The following is a 17,569-nucleotide window of genomic DNA, read 5'->3' on the forward strand; positions in this document are numbered from 1 at the left end:
AAATGCTTTTAGTTTAAAGATTACTCAGGATTTCATGTATTTCTTTTCTTTCTTTTAATAGGCTTTCAAGGATATGCTGTATTCAGCTCAGGACCAGGCACCTTCTGTGGAAGGTAAGATGCATTAACCCCTACATTTAGTTGCATAAAACTTCTTTCTAAGGAAAGATAATTTAAACTGCACAGTATAAAACTAATATAACCAGCCCTATTATATAGATCTTTTTTTTGCTTTTTATAATATATATTATGATTACTTTGTATTTCAATTAAAATTTTTTTTGTTTAGCTCACATTTAGTCTCTGAAGGATCTCTTAATATCCTTAAATCACCTTAGTATTGTGAATCACAGATATTGGTTTAGAGTCAAAGTTCTTATCTGTGTTGTGCCCCGCCCCCCGCCCTGATGTAGTTTAATAACTTTCTCTCCATCCATCCATCCATCCATCCTTCCATCCATCCTTGCTTCCTTCCATCATTCAGTGAATCATTAGTCCATAATTAGTCTGGACATCACAGCTTTTCATTTCTATTTATGCCATGTCTTTAGACTGGGACTAGTAAAACAATGGAGCATATTTACTCTGTGTGTCTGTGTGTTTTATAATCGTGTATGTGTATGCTTGTGCACAGTTTGACAGTCATAAAATGACTGACCTACAGACAGTGGTTCTCTCTCCAATTATCTTTATTGATCCTTTCTTTTCTGTTACCTCAGCTTCTGCTCACCAGCTCATTCTTTATGGGTTTAACCTTTGATAGGTTTGGAGACTTGTAAATTAAAGTTTTAGGAGTTCTTATATCAGTAAATAATTAGGAGCTAATTCAACAACTATTTCTTGAGGAAGCGTAACTTCTGAGGCTTGGTATTCTTTTAAAATTTTGCATCACATTTTTTCAGGAGAGAGGAATGTGAAAAAGTGTATGCCAAAAATATTCTAATGTGTACAGATTAATATCTTTATGATATACCAAACTGGAATTCTATGAAGTCATTCTAGAAACAGTCTTTTGGAGGCTTATTTTTATGGCATATAACAGGTGCTGAAGTTGTTTAATAAAACTACGGATCTATAATGAAAAATCTCATTGTCTTTAATAACATAGAAATGTACATCTTTCATCTCTAACTATTCTGAATTCAAAATGTGCTCTCTTCAAAATCTCAAAATCTTTACCAGGGTATTGGCACTTAGATATTAGTGTTATAATATGTCACTGAATTTGGGTTACAGTATATTTTAATTTTCTAATATATAAATGAAGACACTTAAAGATTTATCAGAATGTTTAGTTCTTTATTGGGTTGTTATCTCTTATTTATTTTTTTTTTTTTAAGATTTTATTTTTTCCTTTTTCTCCCCAAAGCCCCCCGGTACATAGTTGTATATTCTTCGTTGTGGGTCCTTCTAGTTGTGGCATGTGGGACACTGCCTCAGCGTGGTTTGATGAGCAGTGTCATGTCCGCGCCCAGGATTCGAACCAACGAAACACTGGGCCGCTTGCAGCGGAGTGCGCGAACTTAATCACTCGGCCACGGGGCCAGCCCGTTATCTCTTATTTTATGTGTTCTAAAGTGTACCTCCTCAAAATGTTTTAAGAATGTAAGAAAAATGAAATTACATGGAAGTTAAACTGATTCTCTCACCTTGTGTAACTTGCTTTAATGTATTTTTTTTTAGTTTTATTGTCAGATTGACCTACTTTAATTTTTTTTAAGTTTTGCCATCTGATTTGTAACAAACATACTCTGAGATATGTTGTAAGTTATGATGATCTTTATTCCTCCCTCCATGCTAGATCATGTTGCTAGTAATTTTCATATACTTTTAGCAGTTACTAGAGAAAAATTGAATTCTGTGAAAGTATGCTAAAATGACAAATATTTATAGTTAAGAACTTTTCCTTTATCTTATTGCGTAGAAACATTAACTTCTTTGGACCGCGTTAGAAATAGGGAGTATTGTAGGCTGATCTTACAGAGTATGTGCTGCTTTCATACGGGAAATATTCTGCACTTGTTTGTTCTTTCTACTCTCAGATAATCAGACTAGAGCTGTGTAGTTTTTATCTTCTTAAAATGAAATTTTCTCTTTTCAGACACTGGAGAATTGAAGGTCTTGGAAAGTGGTTTAAAGAAACATTGTATGTAGTATTGAGGTTAGAAAAAGTTATTAAAAGGACTATAATTTTGTCTCTCATTTGCTTTGTGATACTACATTAACTTACTATCTTTTATACGGTGTTAAGTTTAAATGATTATTTCTGTCATTCTTTTGTTCTTGCTGTTGAGTTTGTATCTCTAGGCTTTTATTTAGCTGTTAGCTATAAAGTAATGCAACATGAGCAGATATATCAACAAAGTCCAAAATAAGACTTTAAACTTTTAACATTTTTAAAGGGAAGAAAAGTTCAATAGACCTCCATTATTTTTTTGAATATTGTCTTTCTCTCTTTTCTTCACTCTCCTTTCTTCTACATCTGAGGTTTTAGTAGACTTAAAACCTTTGGTGCCAGTGAGAAAGTTTTCTTTTAATCTTAAAACTGTAGCATACCATAAATTGGTGGTTCTCAAATCTGCTGCACATTTAACTCAATTTACCTGTGTTTTGTTTGTTTCTTTTACAAATATTGATACTTGGTCCCCATCTCAGGCTAATTAAAATTGGATCGAGGGGTGGAACCCGGGTATTGGTAGTTTGAGTCTCCCCAGGTGATTCTACTATTAAAGCCAAAGTTGAGAACTCCTGCCATAAATCTTAAAATAATTTTAGGTCAGTATGGTTAATGCTAACTTCTTTTACACAGTAATTAACCAGTGGGTTTATAGGCTTCTTAAGTTCATTGATAGTTTGATTACTCTGTTAGCATATGGGGAGTATTTTTTGTTTGTTTATAGCATCTAGAGGACATTTATTTTTACAATGTTTATTGTATTGAACCGAATCTAAGTAATAGCTGTACTGATTATGTACATATGTTAAATGGTTATAATTTAACATCATTGTTAGAATGTAAGAACATTTTTGCTGGTTTGTTACTTAAGATGAGTTATATTAAAATAAGTAGCTTTCTCATATTTCACACTACTTTAGTTTAAGATGGAGAGTGAAGATTGGTTTATTTGATAAAAGTGTATTAGATAGAAGGCATAGTATATGAAAGTTTTTCTTGATAAGAAGTTTACCACAGACACTATTTTTTATACTGTGAATTATTTTTTTCTAATTTGGTAGGACATTTTGAGATACTGCCTTTACTCTTCATTGATAAAGTGGGCTTTTTTCCCATTTGAAAGTAAACCAATCAAACAAAATAATTTTAGTGTGTTAAGAAATCAAGCAGTGTTTACTTAAAGTTGCTTTTATTACTCAAACAAATAAACATTCAGATTCATGGTTATTTTGCTTCAGTCATCTTTTGAGAGTGAATTTCATGAACTATTTTTACATTGATTCATGAAAAATAGTTTCTATTTTTATTTAAAATAAATTTCTTACGATTGTAACTGGGAAATGCTCATATTCTGAAATAATATATAAGAATATATCAATGCTTATGTAAGATTAAGAATGCTTAAAGACTTATTCAGGCATTCTTTTTTATCACTTTATATCTAATCTCCTTTGATATATATATCATGACCTACTCTGTGTAATCTCTGTTATTTTTGGTAACCATTTACATTTGGGAGTATATGACTGAGAAGATGACTTAAAATTCTGTGTTAAAGCTTATACAATGTGTTGATTTTCAAATAATGGCATAAATAATCACACATTTTACTGTTTATTTTGTTAGCTTTTTCTGCATAAAGACTCGTAGAACAGCATGCATGACAGTAGAATAAGGGTATTAAAATGACTAGAATTGTGGATTTGTTTTTTCATGTGTTGGGGCAGACACACACTTAGAGTCCTTAGAGTCAGTCCTTCAGGGAGTAATGTTTTGAGGAATTTTTGGAAAATGATGCTAAAAACCTGGAATTATGGAATTAATCTACTTTGGTAAATATTCATATCTTTCTTTTGGGGGAACTTCCCCTTTCCCCAGGATACTACTGATACATATAATTTATGTACATATATATTTATGCACTATTCATATAATTTATACACTATATTAATTATTTTAGTTTTTACTCTGAATTAATTTCAAGTAAAGCTTCAAACTTTATTTTGCCATCCTCTTTTTAAAATGTAGTATCTTTTGTTTAGAAACATGAACATTTTCCATCTTATAATGGAAAAATACGAGAATCTGATAGTCAACTTAGGTCACAGAATTAAGAGATCATCGACACTTCTAATTGAAAGGGTCTTTAAAAGATTGTTTTGCCTAACCCTCGTTTTAGATTTGTGCTATCTGAGACCAAGCCAAGGTTGCGTGGCTCAGAAAAGACAATCAGGATTACTAATGCTGTATGTGACAACAAAAGGAGAATTCCAGAGACTAAACTCATATTGAAACATAAAGAGACTTTTTATATTGACTTTGCATTTTTATCCAAATGATATCTTTGGATAAAATTTTTAATTGGACATTTCCTTAGGTATCTGTATTTTATTTTATTTTATTTTTTAAAAGATTTTATTTTTTTTCCTTTTTCTCCCCAAAGCCCCCAGGTACATAGTTGTATATTTTTAGTTGTGGGTCCTTCTAGTTGTGGCATGTGGGACGCCGCCTCAGCGTAGCTCAAGATGAGCAGTGCTATGTCCACGCCCAGAACTCGAACTGATGAAACCCTGGGCGTCCTGCAGCGCAGCGTGCAAGCTTAACCACTCAGCCACGGGACCGGCCCCCTGGTCTTTGTATTTTAAAAAGATTTATGAAGCATGACTTACTTTGAATAATACAGAACTGTTTGACTTGCGTCAGTTAGCTTGTATCTTTCAAGAAATCTCTTTCTACTAATTTTTTTTTATTACTCTATGTAGTTCCCAGAAGTATTGGGGAAGGTTTATAGAATTAGATAAAATATATTAGATAACAGTAGTTACAGAGGTTAGAATAAGGGGAAAATAAAGATAGAACAGTGAGATAAAGCTCCAGTAAATTTAATTTATAGAATAGCTACCTTAAAGATCCTGGACCAGAAAAAGAACATCAGGTACAAATTAAAGAAATCTGAGTAAATCATGAACTTTCGTTAATAATGTATGATTATTGGTTTATTAATTGTGACAAATGTACCATACTCATGTAAGATGTTAATAGGGGAAACTGGGTGAGGGGTATATGGGAACTCTGGACTACCTTTGCAACTTCTCTGTAAATTTAAAACTGTTCTAAAATAAAAAGCTTATTAAAATAAATAGATGCCATAAGGTTATATGCAGTTGTCAGAATCTAATTGTAAATTCAACTGAATTTTCTGGAGTTCAGAAGATAGAGAAGAGCACGATTAATTTCAGAATTCACATAAGGCAAATTTATACCAGTTCCTCAGAAAAAGACCAGCTTTTACTAAACATGAGATTTGAAAGAAATTCTTCCTTTGGACCTTCATGAAGAGTGTTTTGTTTGGTATGGTGAGTAGTATCCCCAAAACAATTTTACAAATAGCGTAACAGTGAGTTTCATAAGGCTACTGCTTACAATCCAAGGGTGTAATGTAAAAATGTATTATAATGACCTACAAGGTCCTAAATATTTCTGGTCTTATGTCTATGACCTCACTTGCTGCCGTTTCCCCCTTGTTCACTCGGCTTCAGTCATATTGCCTTTCTTTCTGTATCTACATCAGGCCAAGCTTGCTTTTAAATAGGACGTTTGCTCTTGCCCTGTGTCAAGAATCATTAGATCGTTCCATGGCTGTGTCCTTCAAGAGGCCATATGAATATCCCATCTTATATAGCCACTCAGTTACTTTATATTACATCATCCTGTTTTATTTATTTCTTTGCTTAGCATTTGTCGCTTTCTGATATCTTGTGTTTTTTCATTGATTTATTAATTCTCTTGAACCAATATAAGTCCTTTTAGACCAGAGATTTTGTCTTTTTTTTTTTTTTTTTTTTTTTTTTTACTGTTTCATACCTGGTATCTAAAATATTTACTGAGCACAGCAGTGTGTAGGAATAAAAACGAATCCTTTCCCTCAGTCTTCCTTGAAGCCAGTGTACTATTTATGGGAAAAAAAAGAGTAAGTTAAGCTTAGCTTGCTTCTTTGTTTTTATTTTGGTCTTTTGATTTTTAATTTTAACTTCTCTTGATCTTTAGATGCAGAATTTTACCTCTGATTAGATTGCTAAGCATATCATTTATTGTTGTTTTATAATGCTGACACTGTAATTTTGTAAGGTATAGTCTGAGGTGACCCATGTAGCATTTCTTTAAAACCAGTGATGATATGAGATCCCTAGTTTAAAGATTTCGTGTTTTTGTGGCATTGTATTGTCTTGATGCCAAGCATAAAGTTTCTCCTGATTGCTGAGAAATTATATTTTATAAGGTATTTAGTGACCATATAGTTTTTGTAAGACATTAAATTACGACTTCCCATGATTTTACATGTTTGGTATGCCTCCTTTCAAAGATACATAAAATAGGCATAGAGTTGAAAAATTATATATGAATTGTTGATTTTTTTCATATATGTCTACTGAGTGGAATATAGAGATTATTTGAATTAAAATGTAAAGACCTATTGACGCTTTGATTGTTTTCCTCTCACATTTTGCCTCCCTTGTTATCTTATAAAGTATTCCTTTTGCTGGGGAGTATACATAGCTAATGTTAATACTGCTCTCTGATTCATTTAGCTTAATACGGCTATCTGACTTTCTGAAATGGAGTGAACAGATACAACTAAGGACATAAGTCACTGGTCACTGACCACAACTAGACTAACCTCTGCTTTCTGCCATTTCTTCTTTAGTTCTCCCACTCCCTTCCCAATCTTGTGAACAGATTTTGTTGGATAATTTTTGCTTCTGTTCCCTCTGCTTATTTAACTTGGTTAGCAGATGTGTTACAGTCTCCCTAAGCTCCTTAGAATTCAGCTCTTAGTGGCGTTGAAGATGAAAGTACGCTTGTAAATTATTCATTCTGATTATACGCTCGAAAGGACAGAGTCCACTTCAGGCATCTTCTTCTACTTCACCTCTGTCCCCAGGTCTTTGTTGTTTTAACAGATGTGAGCTTGCTTTTTAGTTCTAGAGGATAGAAGACTGAATTGCATTTCTAAAATTCATGAAGTAGTTTTTGCATATATAGGATTACTGTCAAATCTATGCATTCATAATACATTACTTTTCTCATGTTATTTATAATCTTCTGTCTCCCCTTCCCCCAGTTTTCCATTTCATTATCCTGTATCACCTCTTTAAAAAATTATTTACGTGACTTTTCTGACCTGGAAATCATGTGATATTTATAATAGGGAGAGCCATATCTAATTTGCTACATTTTCAGCTGGACAGTAGCAGGAGAGTATCTTTTCTCAGTTCCACTTTTCTGTTAGTGTTATTTTGTCTAGTCATGTATTGTGGATTTTTAAAAATCCTTCTGCTTCTGGTGGGTTAATGTTGCATGATAAGACTGTGTACTAGGGACTAGTAGAGAGTTTAACCCCTAAAATGAAATGCTAGATTCATTTGTAGCTGCTGCAACCTTGTTTTGAGAGCCATAAAAAAATGTAGATAGCTAAGAGTGGAAGTTGAGACAAGAGCCAAGGCAACAAGATAATTGTCATCTCTTCAGGAATGAAATATTTTCAGTCCTCCATTAACTTCTTTTAGAAAGGATGGAAAGACCTGATTGGTATTCAAAGCCATGAAATGGAGTTATTTCTGAAGGCTCTGCTTATTTCATGTTTACTCTGGAAAAGGATTGCATCTTCATTTGTATTGTGGGAGTGACAACTTCTAGATAACAAGTATTATTACCTTCAAAATAAACATGTATTCTTTAAAGATGCCACCAACCTCAAACTAGTTCACTAATAGGAAAGATGTGGTTCTGAATAGTAAATAGCATTACTATTCAAGTTGACAAAATATCTACTTCTGTTTCACAGAAAGAGAATTAAATGTAATTTAATGCTCATTGCTAGGATATCAGATGATATAAATAGGTAGTAAAATTATTGATAGAAATAATAACAGCTTTGAGTAGCATACAGGTAGGAACCTAGAAGAAATGAAGAAGAAATATTTTGAACACAATCTTGTAATCCTTTCTTTGTGACACCGAAGAGTATTTAAAATATTTTTGGTGTTTAAAATTTTCCTTCACTTGTAAAAATCAGTAACTTATAGAGGCACTGTAACAATTATTACACAGTGCTATTTATTTTTGTATTGTTAAGTTTGAGAGACGGTCATAAAGTAGAGAAGGGATAATTACAAAATATTAAATCATGAAACAAAAAAGGTCTAGGATTATTGGTATATATTCTACACGGTAGAGGAAAAGATATAATACCAAAAGAGTCAATCTGGTGATTTCAGATAAAATTTCCTAAACTAGCTGTTAGAAAACTGGAACAATTGTTGAAGCTTAAAACTGGCAGAGTTTAAAGTAAGGGAAGTTCCACTTTATGCTCTTTTTTGTTTTCTTTAGGCAGGGTCCCCTTAGGTGTTTAATGAAAGAATGCCAATGAGAAAGGTAGAAAGAACCATAAAAAGTTAGGATCAGAGAGTAGTTTTCCAGCACTGAGTGAGAGTATACATCATTGAATAAAAGAACCAAGAATTCCTGACCTCAAAATGGAGAAGGTACTCTAAAAATCATTTAAATTTACAATAACTTCTAATTATTGAGGCAATCTGAGGAAGGACTAGGTAGTCAATAATTGAAAGAGTAGATAATCCCTTTTATTAGTTTTCTGTGACTGCTGTAACAATTAGCCACAAACTTGGTGGCTTAAAATAAGAGAAATTTATTCTCTCACAGTTCTGGAAGCAAGAATCTGAAATCAAGGTGTTGGCAGGGCTGCATTCCTGGAATTTGGGGAGGAGAATTTGTCTCTTCCAGCTTCTGGTGATTGCTGGCTTCTTTGGCTTGTGGCCACTTCACTTCAATCTCTCCCTTCTCCTCCATTTCTCTATTCATTTTCTGTGTATCTAAGGACATTTTTCGTTGGGTTTAAGGCCACCTAGATAATTGAGAATGGCTTCATCTCAGGATCCAAAATTATATTGCACAGACCCTTTTCCCAAATAAGATAACATCACAGAATCGGAGGATTTGACGTGGATATCTTTGGAGGGGGTGTATTTTAAGCCTACCATATTCCTAAATGTAAATTGAAAAAATGCATTGTAATGTTCTTTGTTCAAATTGTGAACCAGAGCCAGAGGTCCAAATGAAGCATTTGCTTTCACATTCTAATCTACCTGCTTTGAAAGAAGCAGTCAAATGGTGTCGAAGAAAAATTCAGGTATGACACCCAGAAAATGAAAACCTAGCTAGTAGTCAGACTTGACTGTGTAAAATTTAGTAAAGGACAGTTTATCTGCCTCTAACTGGAGTTACCTACAAATTATTCCAAACCATCCCTCTTAAGAATTTCTTTTGTATTTCCAGTATCCTTTCTTAGGGAAACCAAAAAGCAAACCCCTTTCTAGCACACAAAGTAAATGTCCCCTCCTCCACCCCAAATTTTTGTTATGGAAATTTTCAAAAATGTACAAAAGTAGATTGTGTACAGAATCCATTTACCCCCTCACCCAGCTTCAATCATTATCAATACAGTACCTAATCTTGTTTCATCCTCCTTGATTATTTTGAAGCAAATTCCAGAAATTACATCATTTTATCTGTAAATGTTTCTCAAGGATAGTCTCTGCCTCCATTACCAAAATACAGTTATCACACATTAAATGTTAATAGTAATGTCTTCATATTAAATATCAGACAAGGTTTATATTTCTCTAATTACTTTATCCTTTTTAAAAAGATTTATTAGTTTGAAGAAAGTCTCAAATAAGATCCATCATATGGTATGTTGTGATTGATTAATAAGTCTCTTAATTCTCCATTGTTCTATAGTGGCACCACCCAGTATGGTAGCCACTAGCCCCAGGTAGCTATTTAAATTTAAATTAATTAAAATTAAAATGAAATATTCTGATCCTCCATCACACTACCTATATATCAAGTGCTCAGTAGTCACATGAGGTCAGGGGCTACCATATTGGATAGCACAGGATATTTCTCTCATCAAAGAAAGTTCTGTTGGTTAGAGCTGCTCTATATAGGTTTCCTCTCCAACTCTTTTATTTTTCTTGCGTTTTCTATTTTCCTTTTTAAAATCTTATTATCATTATTATTTGGTGGAACAAACTGGCTTGTTTGTTTTTTTTGGTCTCCCAGAGTCTAGATTTACTGATTGTACTTCTATGGTGTACCTTAACGTGGTTTCTGTTCTCTGTATTTCCTGTAAATTTGTAGTAAATCTAGAGGCTTGATCTAATTCAGACTAAATATTATGTATGTATATATTTTCCCAAGAACACTTTATAGGTGCTAGTGTGTACTTCTGTTAGGAGGGCTATATATCATCAGATGTTTCTCTCTTTGTAATGTTACTAGCTATGGAAGATCATTGCCTAGCCCTAGATGCATGAATTCATTAAGGTTTACAAAGTGGTGATATTCTAATGCTGCTGTGTTTTATTAACCAGAATTCTATAAAAAGAAACTTCCTTCATCCATTGGTTAGCCTTAGCTACAGATTGTATAGAAAGGGTAGGGCAGTTGCCTAATTCTTTCCCTTTATTTTCTAATTTTCAAAATAATATTGGTTCTTGACATTTTTAGAGATGACCAGTGACTTTTTTTTTAAGTTTCATAATGAATTAATATATTTAAACACATTTGGTGTGTTTTGGTCCAGTGTAGTTTTGGGTTTTTTTTTGTTTTTTTTTTGGTGAGGAAGATAGGCCCTGAGCTAACATCTGTTGCCAGTCTTCTTTTTGCTTGAGTAAGATTGTTGCTGAGCTAACATCTGTGCCAGTCTTCCTCTATTTTGTATCTGGGACACTGCCACAGCATGGCTTGGTAAGCAGTGTGTAGGTCCACTCCTTGGATCCGAACCTGCAAACCCCGGGCTGTCAAAGCAGAGTGTGTGAACTTAAGCACTATGCTACCAGGCCGGCCCCTGGTCCACTGTAGTTTTTATCCTTATTAATGATTAAATTTTCAACTTTGGCCCAGTGAGAGCCTCTTCAGGTGATTTCCTTAGTCGTTTTAATATGACCCTTGTTGTAGTCGTTGATAGTTTCTTTTCTATCTGATATGATAAAATTTTCCAGACTCATCTTATATGTTTGCGGCCTGTGACCTGAGATCAACCATTTGCCAAGGAGTCTTGGTTCTTCTAGTGATAACCAATGAATCTTAATTCCTTTAGAAGCCACATAATGGGCACTTCTTTCAAAGTGTCATTGCTACTAAGTTATTCATTGTTTTAGGTTTTCTTTTTCAGCTGAAAGAAATACGTAATATAATGGGCACTTCTTTCAAAGTGTCATTGCTACTAAGTTATTCATTGTTTTAGGTTTTCTTTTTCAGCTGAAAGAAATACATAATATATACATAATATATACCCACACATGCATGCACATAGACACATTTATAAATATTATATATATTTTTAAAGATAAAATACCTCATTCTTTAAAGCTTAGATTCTTAGTATACTTAGAACTTGAAAGTGTCTGCTCTAGCTGAAAAGGTGAGCTGTGGTGATTTTTAGGATTGAATAATACTCTTAGGCATGGTAACCACAAGTATAGCTGTTTGAGATTAGAGTGTTGGGCATAGGGAGCCTACCTATACTGATTAAATTTCCATTTTCTTCAGTGAAGGTTGAAAGGTGAAACCTAATTTTCACCTACAAGACTGTGTGCCAATTTCTGTTTCCTGATGAGAAATTGATCACCTATGTGCTTCTTATAAGAGGTGCGCACCGGTGAGGTTGGAAAAGGAAATTGTATTTATATTGGTGTGTTATCACATGCACTTAATTTTGTCTGTATACCCAAGACACATGAATCTTATTTGAAGTTGAAATATCTATGCTTTGAATCAGGGCATTGCAAATCTAGTGTGATTAGAGATATTTAAAAGTTTCTTTTGTTGCACAATTGCTCTGCAATTCCAACATATGTTCTATTAGGCTATTCACAAAGGAATCTGTTGGTTGTTATAATGAGAAAATGAAATAGCTAAATTTGTGCATTCCTTTTACAAAGAATGGAATAAAATAAGGTAATTTATATTGTAAAATTTATTATTTTTATACTCTTATTTTTTTGGTACAGGATCTCTGTCATCTTAATAGAACCATGGGTTGTTAGCTTTTTAAAAGACTACAGCTAGTCTATTATGTAAAGAAATATATGATATGGTCCACTGGTGACGTGATAAATAAATTAGGGTATTTACAGCAGAGAGGGACTTTTAACAATACAAGAATAACACAGTGTATTAGGTAGATATTCTCTGGAGCAGTTTATCCACAGTGAAAGTAGTAGAAGAATGATTAACGGAGGAGTGGGGTTTGAATTGCTTCTTGAAGCATAGTTACAGCTGTAGGAGAGGGCCTTCTAGGCACCGAGGACCAACAGGACAAAACCAACGGGATGCAAGTACATAAGGCATTCAGGGGAGATTCAGTAGAGCACTTTAAGTGAAACAGAGGGTCGTTGCAGGAGAACAGTGAACTGAAAGAATGAGGCCGAATTTCCAAGGAGCTTAAATTTTTTTAAAAGTTGGACTTTATTTGGTAGACAGACCAGTATACCCCAACATTTAGGGCCATTAGTCTAATGTAAATGAGAATTTAGACATCATTATGAGTTCTTCGTTCTGGTTCAGCACTATCCAAAAGTAGGTAGTCTTGGTGCTGTTTTTAACTGATTTCACAATTAGAAGTCCAGAAGAATGCAGGCTTTAGGTGTGGTACCATCTAGTCTTCAGCTCTCTTACTGTTATGATTCTTCTAGTTGTGTCCTTTTCCATGTTGGGGGTCCTCCAATTGTCTGCCAGCAATAAATAGGGCCACATGCTCCCTTCTTCAAGAGTATTGGAAAAAGCAGATTCATAATTTTTAACTAGCTATATGAACCCAGAATATGCACAGAAGGATTCTTTTTTTTTTTTGAGGTGAAATTGACATATTTAAAAATTAACCATGTTAAAGTGTACTGAAATCCAGTAGCATTTAATACATTCACAGTGTTGTGCAACCATCACCTTTATCAAGACACAGAGCATTCTTAAATGGAATTTAGTTAAACTGAAAACAAGATTTATGATAATATTGACATATGTTTTTGCTAGCTAATTTTTCAGTCAGTCTATGTCACTTGTAGAAATATATTTCTTTTTTGATCCTTCCTTGCATTCATATTTAAGATATATAATTTTGGGGAATCAAAAAAATAACTGTCAGGATAGAATTTTTCTTGTTTTGATAGTAATTGGAAAAATAAGCAACAAGGTCAGAAAACCTAAATGGGTTTTTTTGTTCACTTTTGAATAGAATGAAATAGTTTATTTAATAGTGGAATTGTTTTTCAAATAAGAACTATCCATGGTGGCTTTTGGATTTGGGAGGTTCTGCCTTTTAAAAGTGCTTACACAACACTATCCGAAATAGGGCTGTGAAATATAGGAGGCCTCTTTCTCCCTATTCTTATCTGTAGGTTGTGTGTTAGGGAGCTAGAAGGGTGAAGTTTGTGTTCCTAATTTCAGTTTTCTTTTTTTTTTTTTTTTTTTTTTTACCCCAACTCTCCAAAGAATCTGCACTTTTATTTGGAACATCTCAGTAGAAGCAAAGTGTTGATTGTTGTAAACATAAATTCTGGGCATTTGTGTACAATATTTTAGAAAGATTTTAACTTCTATTTTTTACTAAGAAGAGATCTATGGAGTTCTGATTTTGCTTGTGGATATCTTCAATCTCTGTACTAATTTTTTGTCACGGTCTCTTGTTCTCTCTGTGGAGGTGGTGGTGTTGGTGCTGAAGCAGTAACATGAGGAGGATGGCAGTGGTATTTCCAATTAGTGTTTCTTATTTAGGTCTTTTAGAACCCCTAGTGAGAAATTAGAATAAAACAATTAGGTCAGATTAATTTAGAAAAGCTAAGTAGACTATTTAAGGCACTGTATTCAGTCAATATGATACTGTTTTTAGATTCATAAGTTAAAATGCAATTTAATTGGACATATATTACCAGTAGGAATTTTCAGAAGTGATGGATTTAATCACTAGCCAATAGTTTTTACCTGTTGTTCTTGTGGATAGTAGCATCTGACTTTCCCATCATCTGTGATTTACAAGACTGGTTCTAAAGAAGTATCTTTAATTTTCTGCTTTTGTTTTATTTAACAAACACTTAGTGACTCCTATGTGTGTTTGAGGTAATGAAAAAGTTTGGAAATAGTTGTGATGGTTGCACAACATTGTGAATGTACTTAACATCACAGAATTGTACATTTAAAAATGGTTAAAATGGTAAATTTTATGTCATGTTATTTTACCACAATTTAAAAAAAAGAAAGAAAAATCAGTAAATAGATATTTCTGGAATGATTTCTTTGTAATTATAAAATTTTTTAGGGGAGATTTTAATACAGAGTGATTTTTAATGCTATACTCCTTGCATAACTGACTCCTACTTTTAGCCCTAAATATTCAAAAGAAGAGGAAAATGGAATCTGGTTATGACTTTTCTTAAATGTTTTTTATGAATGTATTATTTAAAATATCATGCAATTAAAAATTACAAACTTTCATAAAGATAACAGTTAATTTTCTGTGTTGTAAAATTAAACATTTTGTTTTTATACAAAAAATTCCCCCAAATGAAATGAAGTCTAATTTGCATTTTTAAAAAGATAAGCTTCAAATACCTGTAGTCTTTCAAGCATGTAAAGTGACAAAAAAAGCAGTTTTTCTCTCTTTTTCCTGGTTAATATATATATTTAACACCTTTATTGAGGTATAATTGATATTTAAGAAACTGTATATTTGTACATTTAAAGTGTGCAATTTGATGTTATGGCATTTGTATACAGTGATGAAACCATTGCTATAAACAAGATAGTGAACATAGCCATCACTCCAGAAAGTTCTCTCACACCTTTTCATAATCGCTCTTTCCCACCCCTGCAACTCCTCTTCAGTCAACCACTGATCCACTTTCTTTCACTAACCATCAGTTTGCATTTTCTAGAGTTTATGTAAATGTTTTGTTTATATAGTATGTACTCTTGTTTGTCTGCCTTCTTTGATTCAGGCTAATTATTTTGAGATCCAAAGTGGTTGTTCCATTTTACGTTCCCACTTACAGTGTATGAATATTCTGTATTTTCCGTGTCCTCACCAGTACTTGGTATTGTCAGTCTTTTTGATGTTAGCTGTTTTAATAGGAACAAAGTGGTGTCTCGTGGTTTTAGTTTGCATTTCTCTAATAACTAATGATATTGAACATTTTCCTTGTGCTTATTTGCCATTTGTATATCTTCTTTGGTGAAATGTCTGTTTAAATCTTTTGCCCATTTTTAAAATTAGGTTGTCTGTTTTGTTATTCTTGAGTTTTGAGAGATGTGGGACCTTTATCAGATGTAGACTTTGCAAAGATTTTCTGCCAGTTTGTGGCTTGTCTTTTCATGTTCTTAAAAGTGTCTTCCCAGGAGTGGAAGTTTTAAAATTTTGATGTAGTCCAGTTTATCGATTTGTTCTTTTATGTGTCATGCTTTTGGCCAAATCTAAGAATTTTTTGTTTAATTCATGGTGCTATGGACTGAATGTATTCCCCCCAAATTCATATGTTGAAGCCTAATCCTTAATGTAATGGCATTTAGAGGTAGGGACTTTGGGAGGTATTAGGTCATGAGAGTAGAGCCCTCATGAATGGGGTTAGTGCACTTATAAGAAGAAAGAGAGAGAGCTTGCCTCCTTTCGCTCTGGTCTCTGCCACGTGAAGATACAACAAGAAGACAGCTGAATGCCACCAGAAAGAGGGTCTCATGAGAACCTGACCATGCCAGCACCCTGATCTTGGACTTCCTAGCCTCCAGAACTGTGAGAAATAGATTTCTGTTACTTAAGCCACGGTTTTGTGTTATAGTGGTCTGAACTAAGATGCACGGTCACAAAGATTTTCTTCTGTGTTTTCATCTAAAAGTTTTATAGTTTTAGGTTTTGCATTTAGGTCTACTGTCCATTTTGAATTAATTTTCTGTATATGGTGTGCCATATGAAACAAAATCAGTTTTTTTTTGCATATAGGTATCAATTGGAACATCATTTTTCGAAAAGACTATCCTTTTCTTCACTGCATTGTCTTTGCATATTTGTCAGAAATCAGTTGTCTGTATGTGTTTGGGTGTATTTCTGCATTACTATAGCTTTAATAAGTCTTGAAATCAGGTAGTGTTAGTCCTCCAGCTTTGTCCTTCTTTTCCATAGTATTTTGGGTATTCTAGGTCTTTTGCATTTCCATATTAATTTTACAATAAGGTGTCTGTTTCTACGAAAAAACCTGCTGAGATTTTGATTGAGATTCTGTTAAATCTTTAGATAAATTTGGGGAGAATTGACATCTTAACTACATGATGTCAATTCTTTTTAATCTTCTAACCTGTGAATAAGGTATATCTTTTCATTTACATATTCTTTAATTTTTGGCAACGTTTTGTAGTTTTCATTGTACAGGTTTTTTGTATCTTTAATCAGATTTATCTCTAAGTATTTAACATTTTTTGATGCTATTATAATGGTATTGTCTTTCCATTGTTAGTATAATAGAAGTACAGTGGATTTATTTGATGTATTTTTTTACCTTTATTAAGATTATCTTGTATTTACTATTTTTACCTAAAATGAAAAGAAATAAAATTACCTCATGATAGCTCAGGAGCCTCTGTGGATGTGCTGCCCTCCTACCGTCCTGCGTCCTGTCTGGAGGTGGGAGCCCAGGGAGCAGTGCTACTCTCACCAAGATCAGGAAGGAATATAATTGATTTTTGTATATTGATCTTGTATCCTGCAGCTTTCCTAAAGTTACTTCTTAGTTCTAGTAGCTTCTTTGTTGTTGTTGTTGAGGAAGCTCAGCCTTCATCTGCCAATCCTCCTCTTTTTGCTGAGGAAGACTAGCCCTAAGCTAACATCTGTGCCCATCTTCCTCTACTTTATATGTGGGATGCCTACCACAGTGTGGCCTGATGAGCGGTGCCATGTCCACACCCAGGATCCGAACTGGCGGACCCTGGGCCACCAAAGTAGAACGTACACACTTAACCGCTGCACCACTGGGCTGGCGCCAACTAGTAGCTTTTTTTGTAGATTCTATCAGATTTTCTATACAGACCATCATGTCATCTGCTAATAAAGACAGTTTTTCCTCTACCTTTCCAATCAGATGTCTTTTATTTCTTTTTCTTGCCTGATTACACTGGGCAGAATCTTTAATATAATGTTGGATAGAAGTGGTGAGAATGGACGTCCCCTCTACTCCTTGATTGCTGAGAGTTTTTATCAGGATTAAGTGGTGTTGGACTTTGTCAGAGGCTTTTCCTACATCTATTGAGGTGATCAAATAGTTTTTCT

General features: G+C 33.7%; 1 protein-coding gene across 1 annotated transcript in view; it reads left to right on the top strand.

The window, feature by feature from the left end:
* Positions 1-17,569, top strand: part of XPR1 (xenotropic and polytropic retrovirus receptor 1) — a 198,600-nt gene that overhangs the window by 26,561 nt on the left and 154,470 nt on the right. Inside the window, exon 2 of the mRNA XM_023640652.2 lies at positions 62-113. Coding sequence (XP_023496420.2) covers positions 62-113 — 52 coding nt within the window. The remainder of the gene's footprint in view (positions 1-61; positions 114-17,569) is intronic.

Source organism: Equus caballus, chromosome 5 (genome assembly GCF_041296265.1).
Source record: "Equus caballus isolate H_3958 breed thoroughbred chromosome 5, TB-T2T, whole genome shotgun sequence".
In the NCBI taxonomy this organism is placed as follows: domain Eukaryota; kingdom Metazoa; phylum Chordata; class Mammalia; order Perissodactyla; family Equidae; genus Equus; species Equus caballus.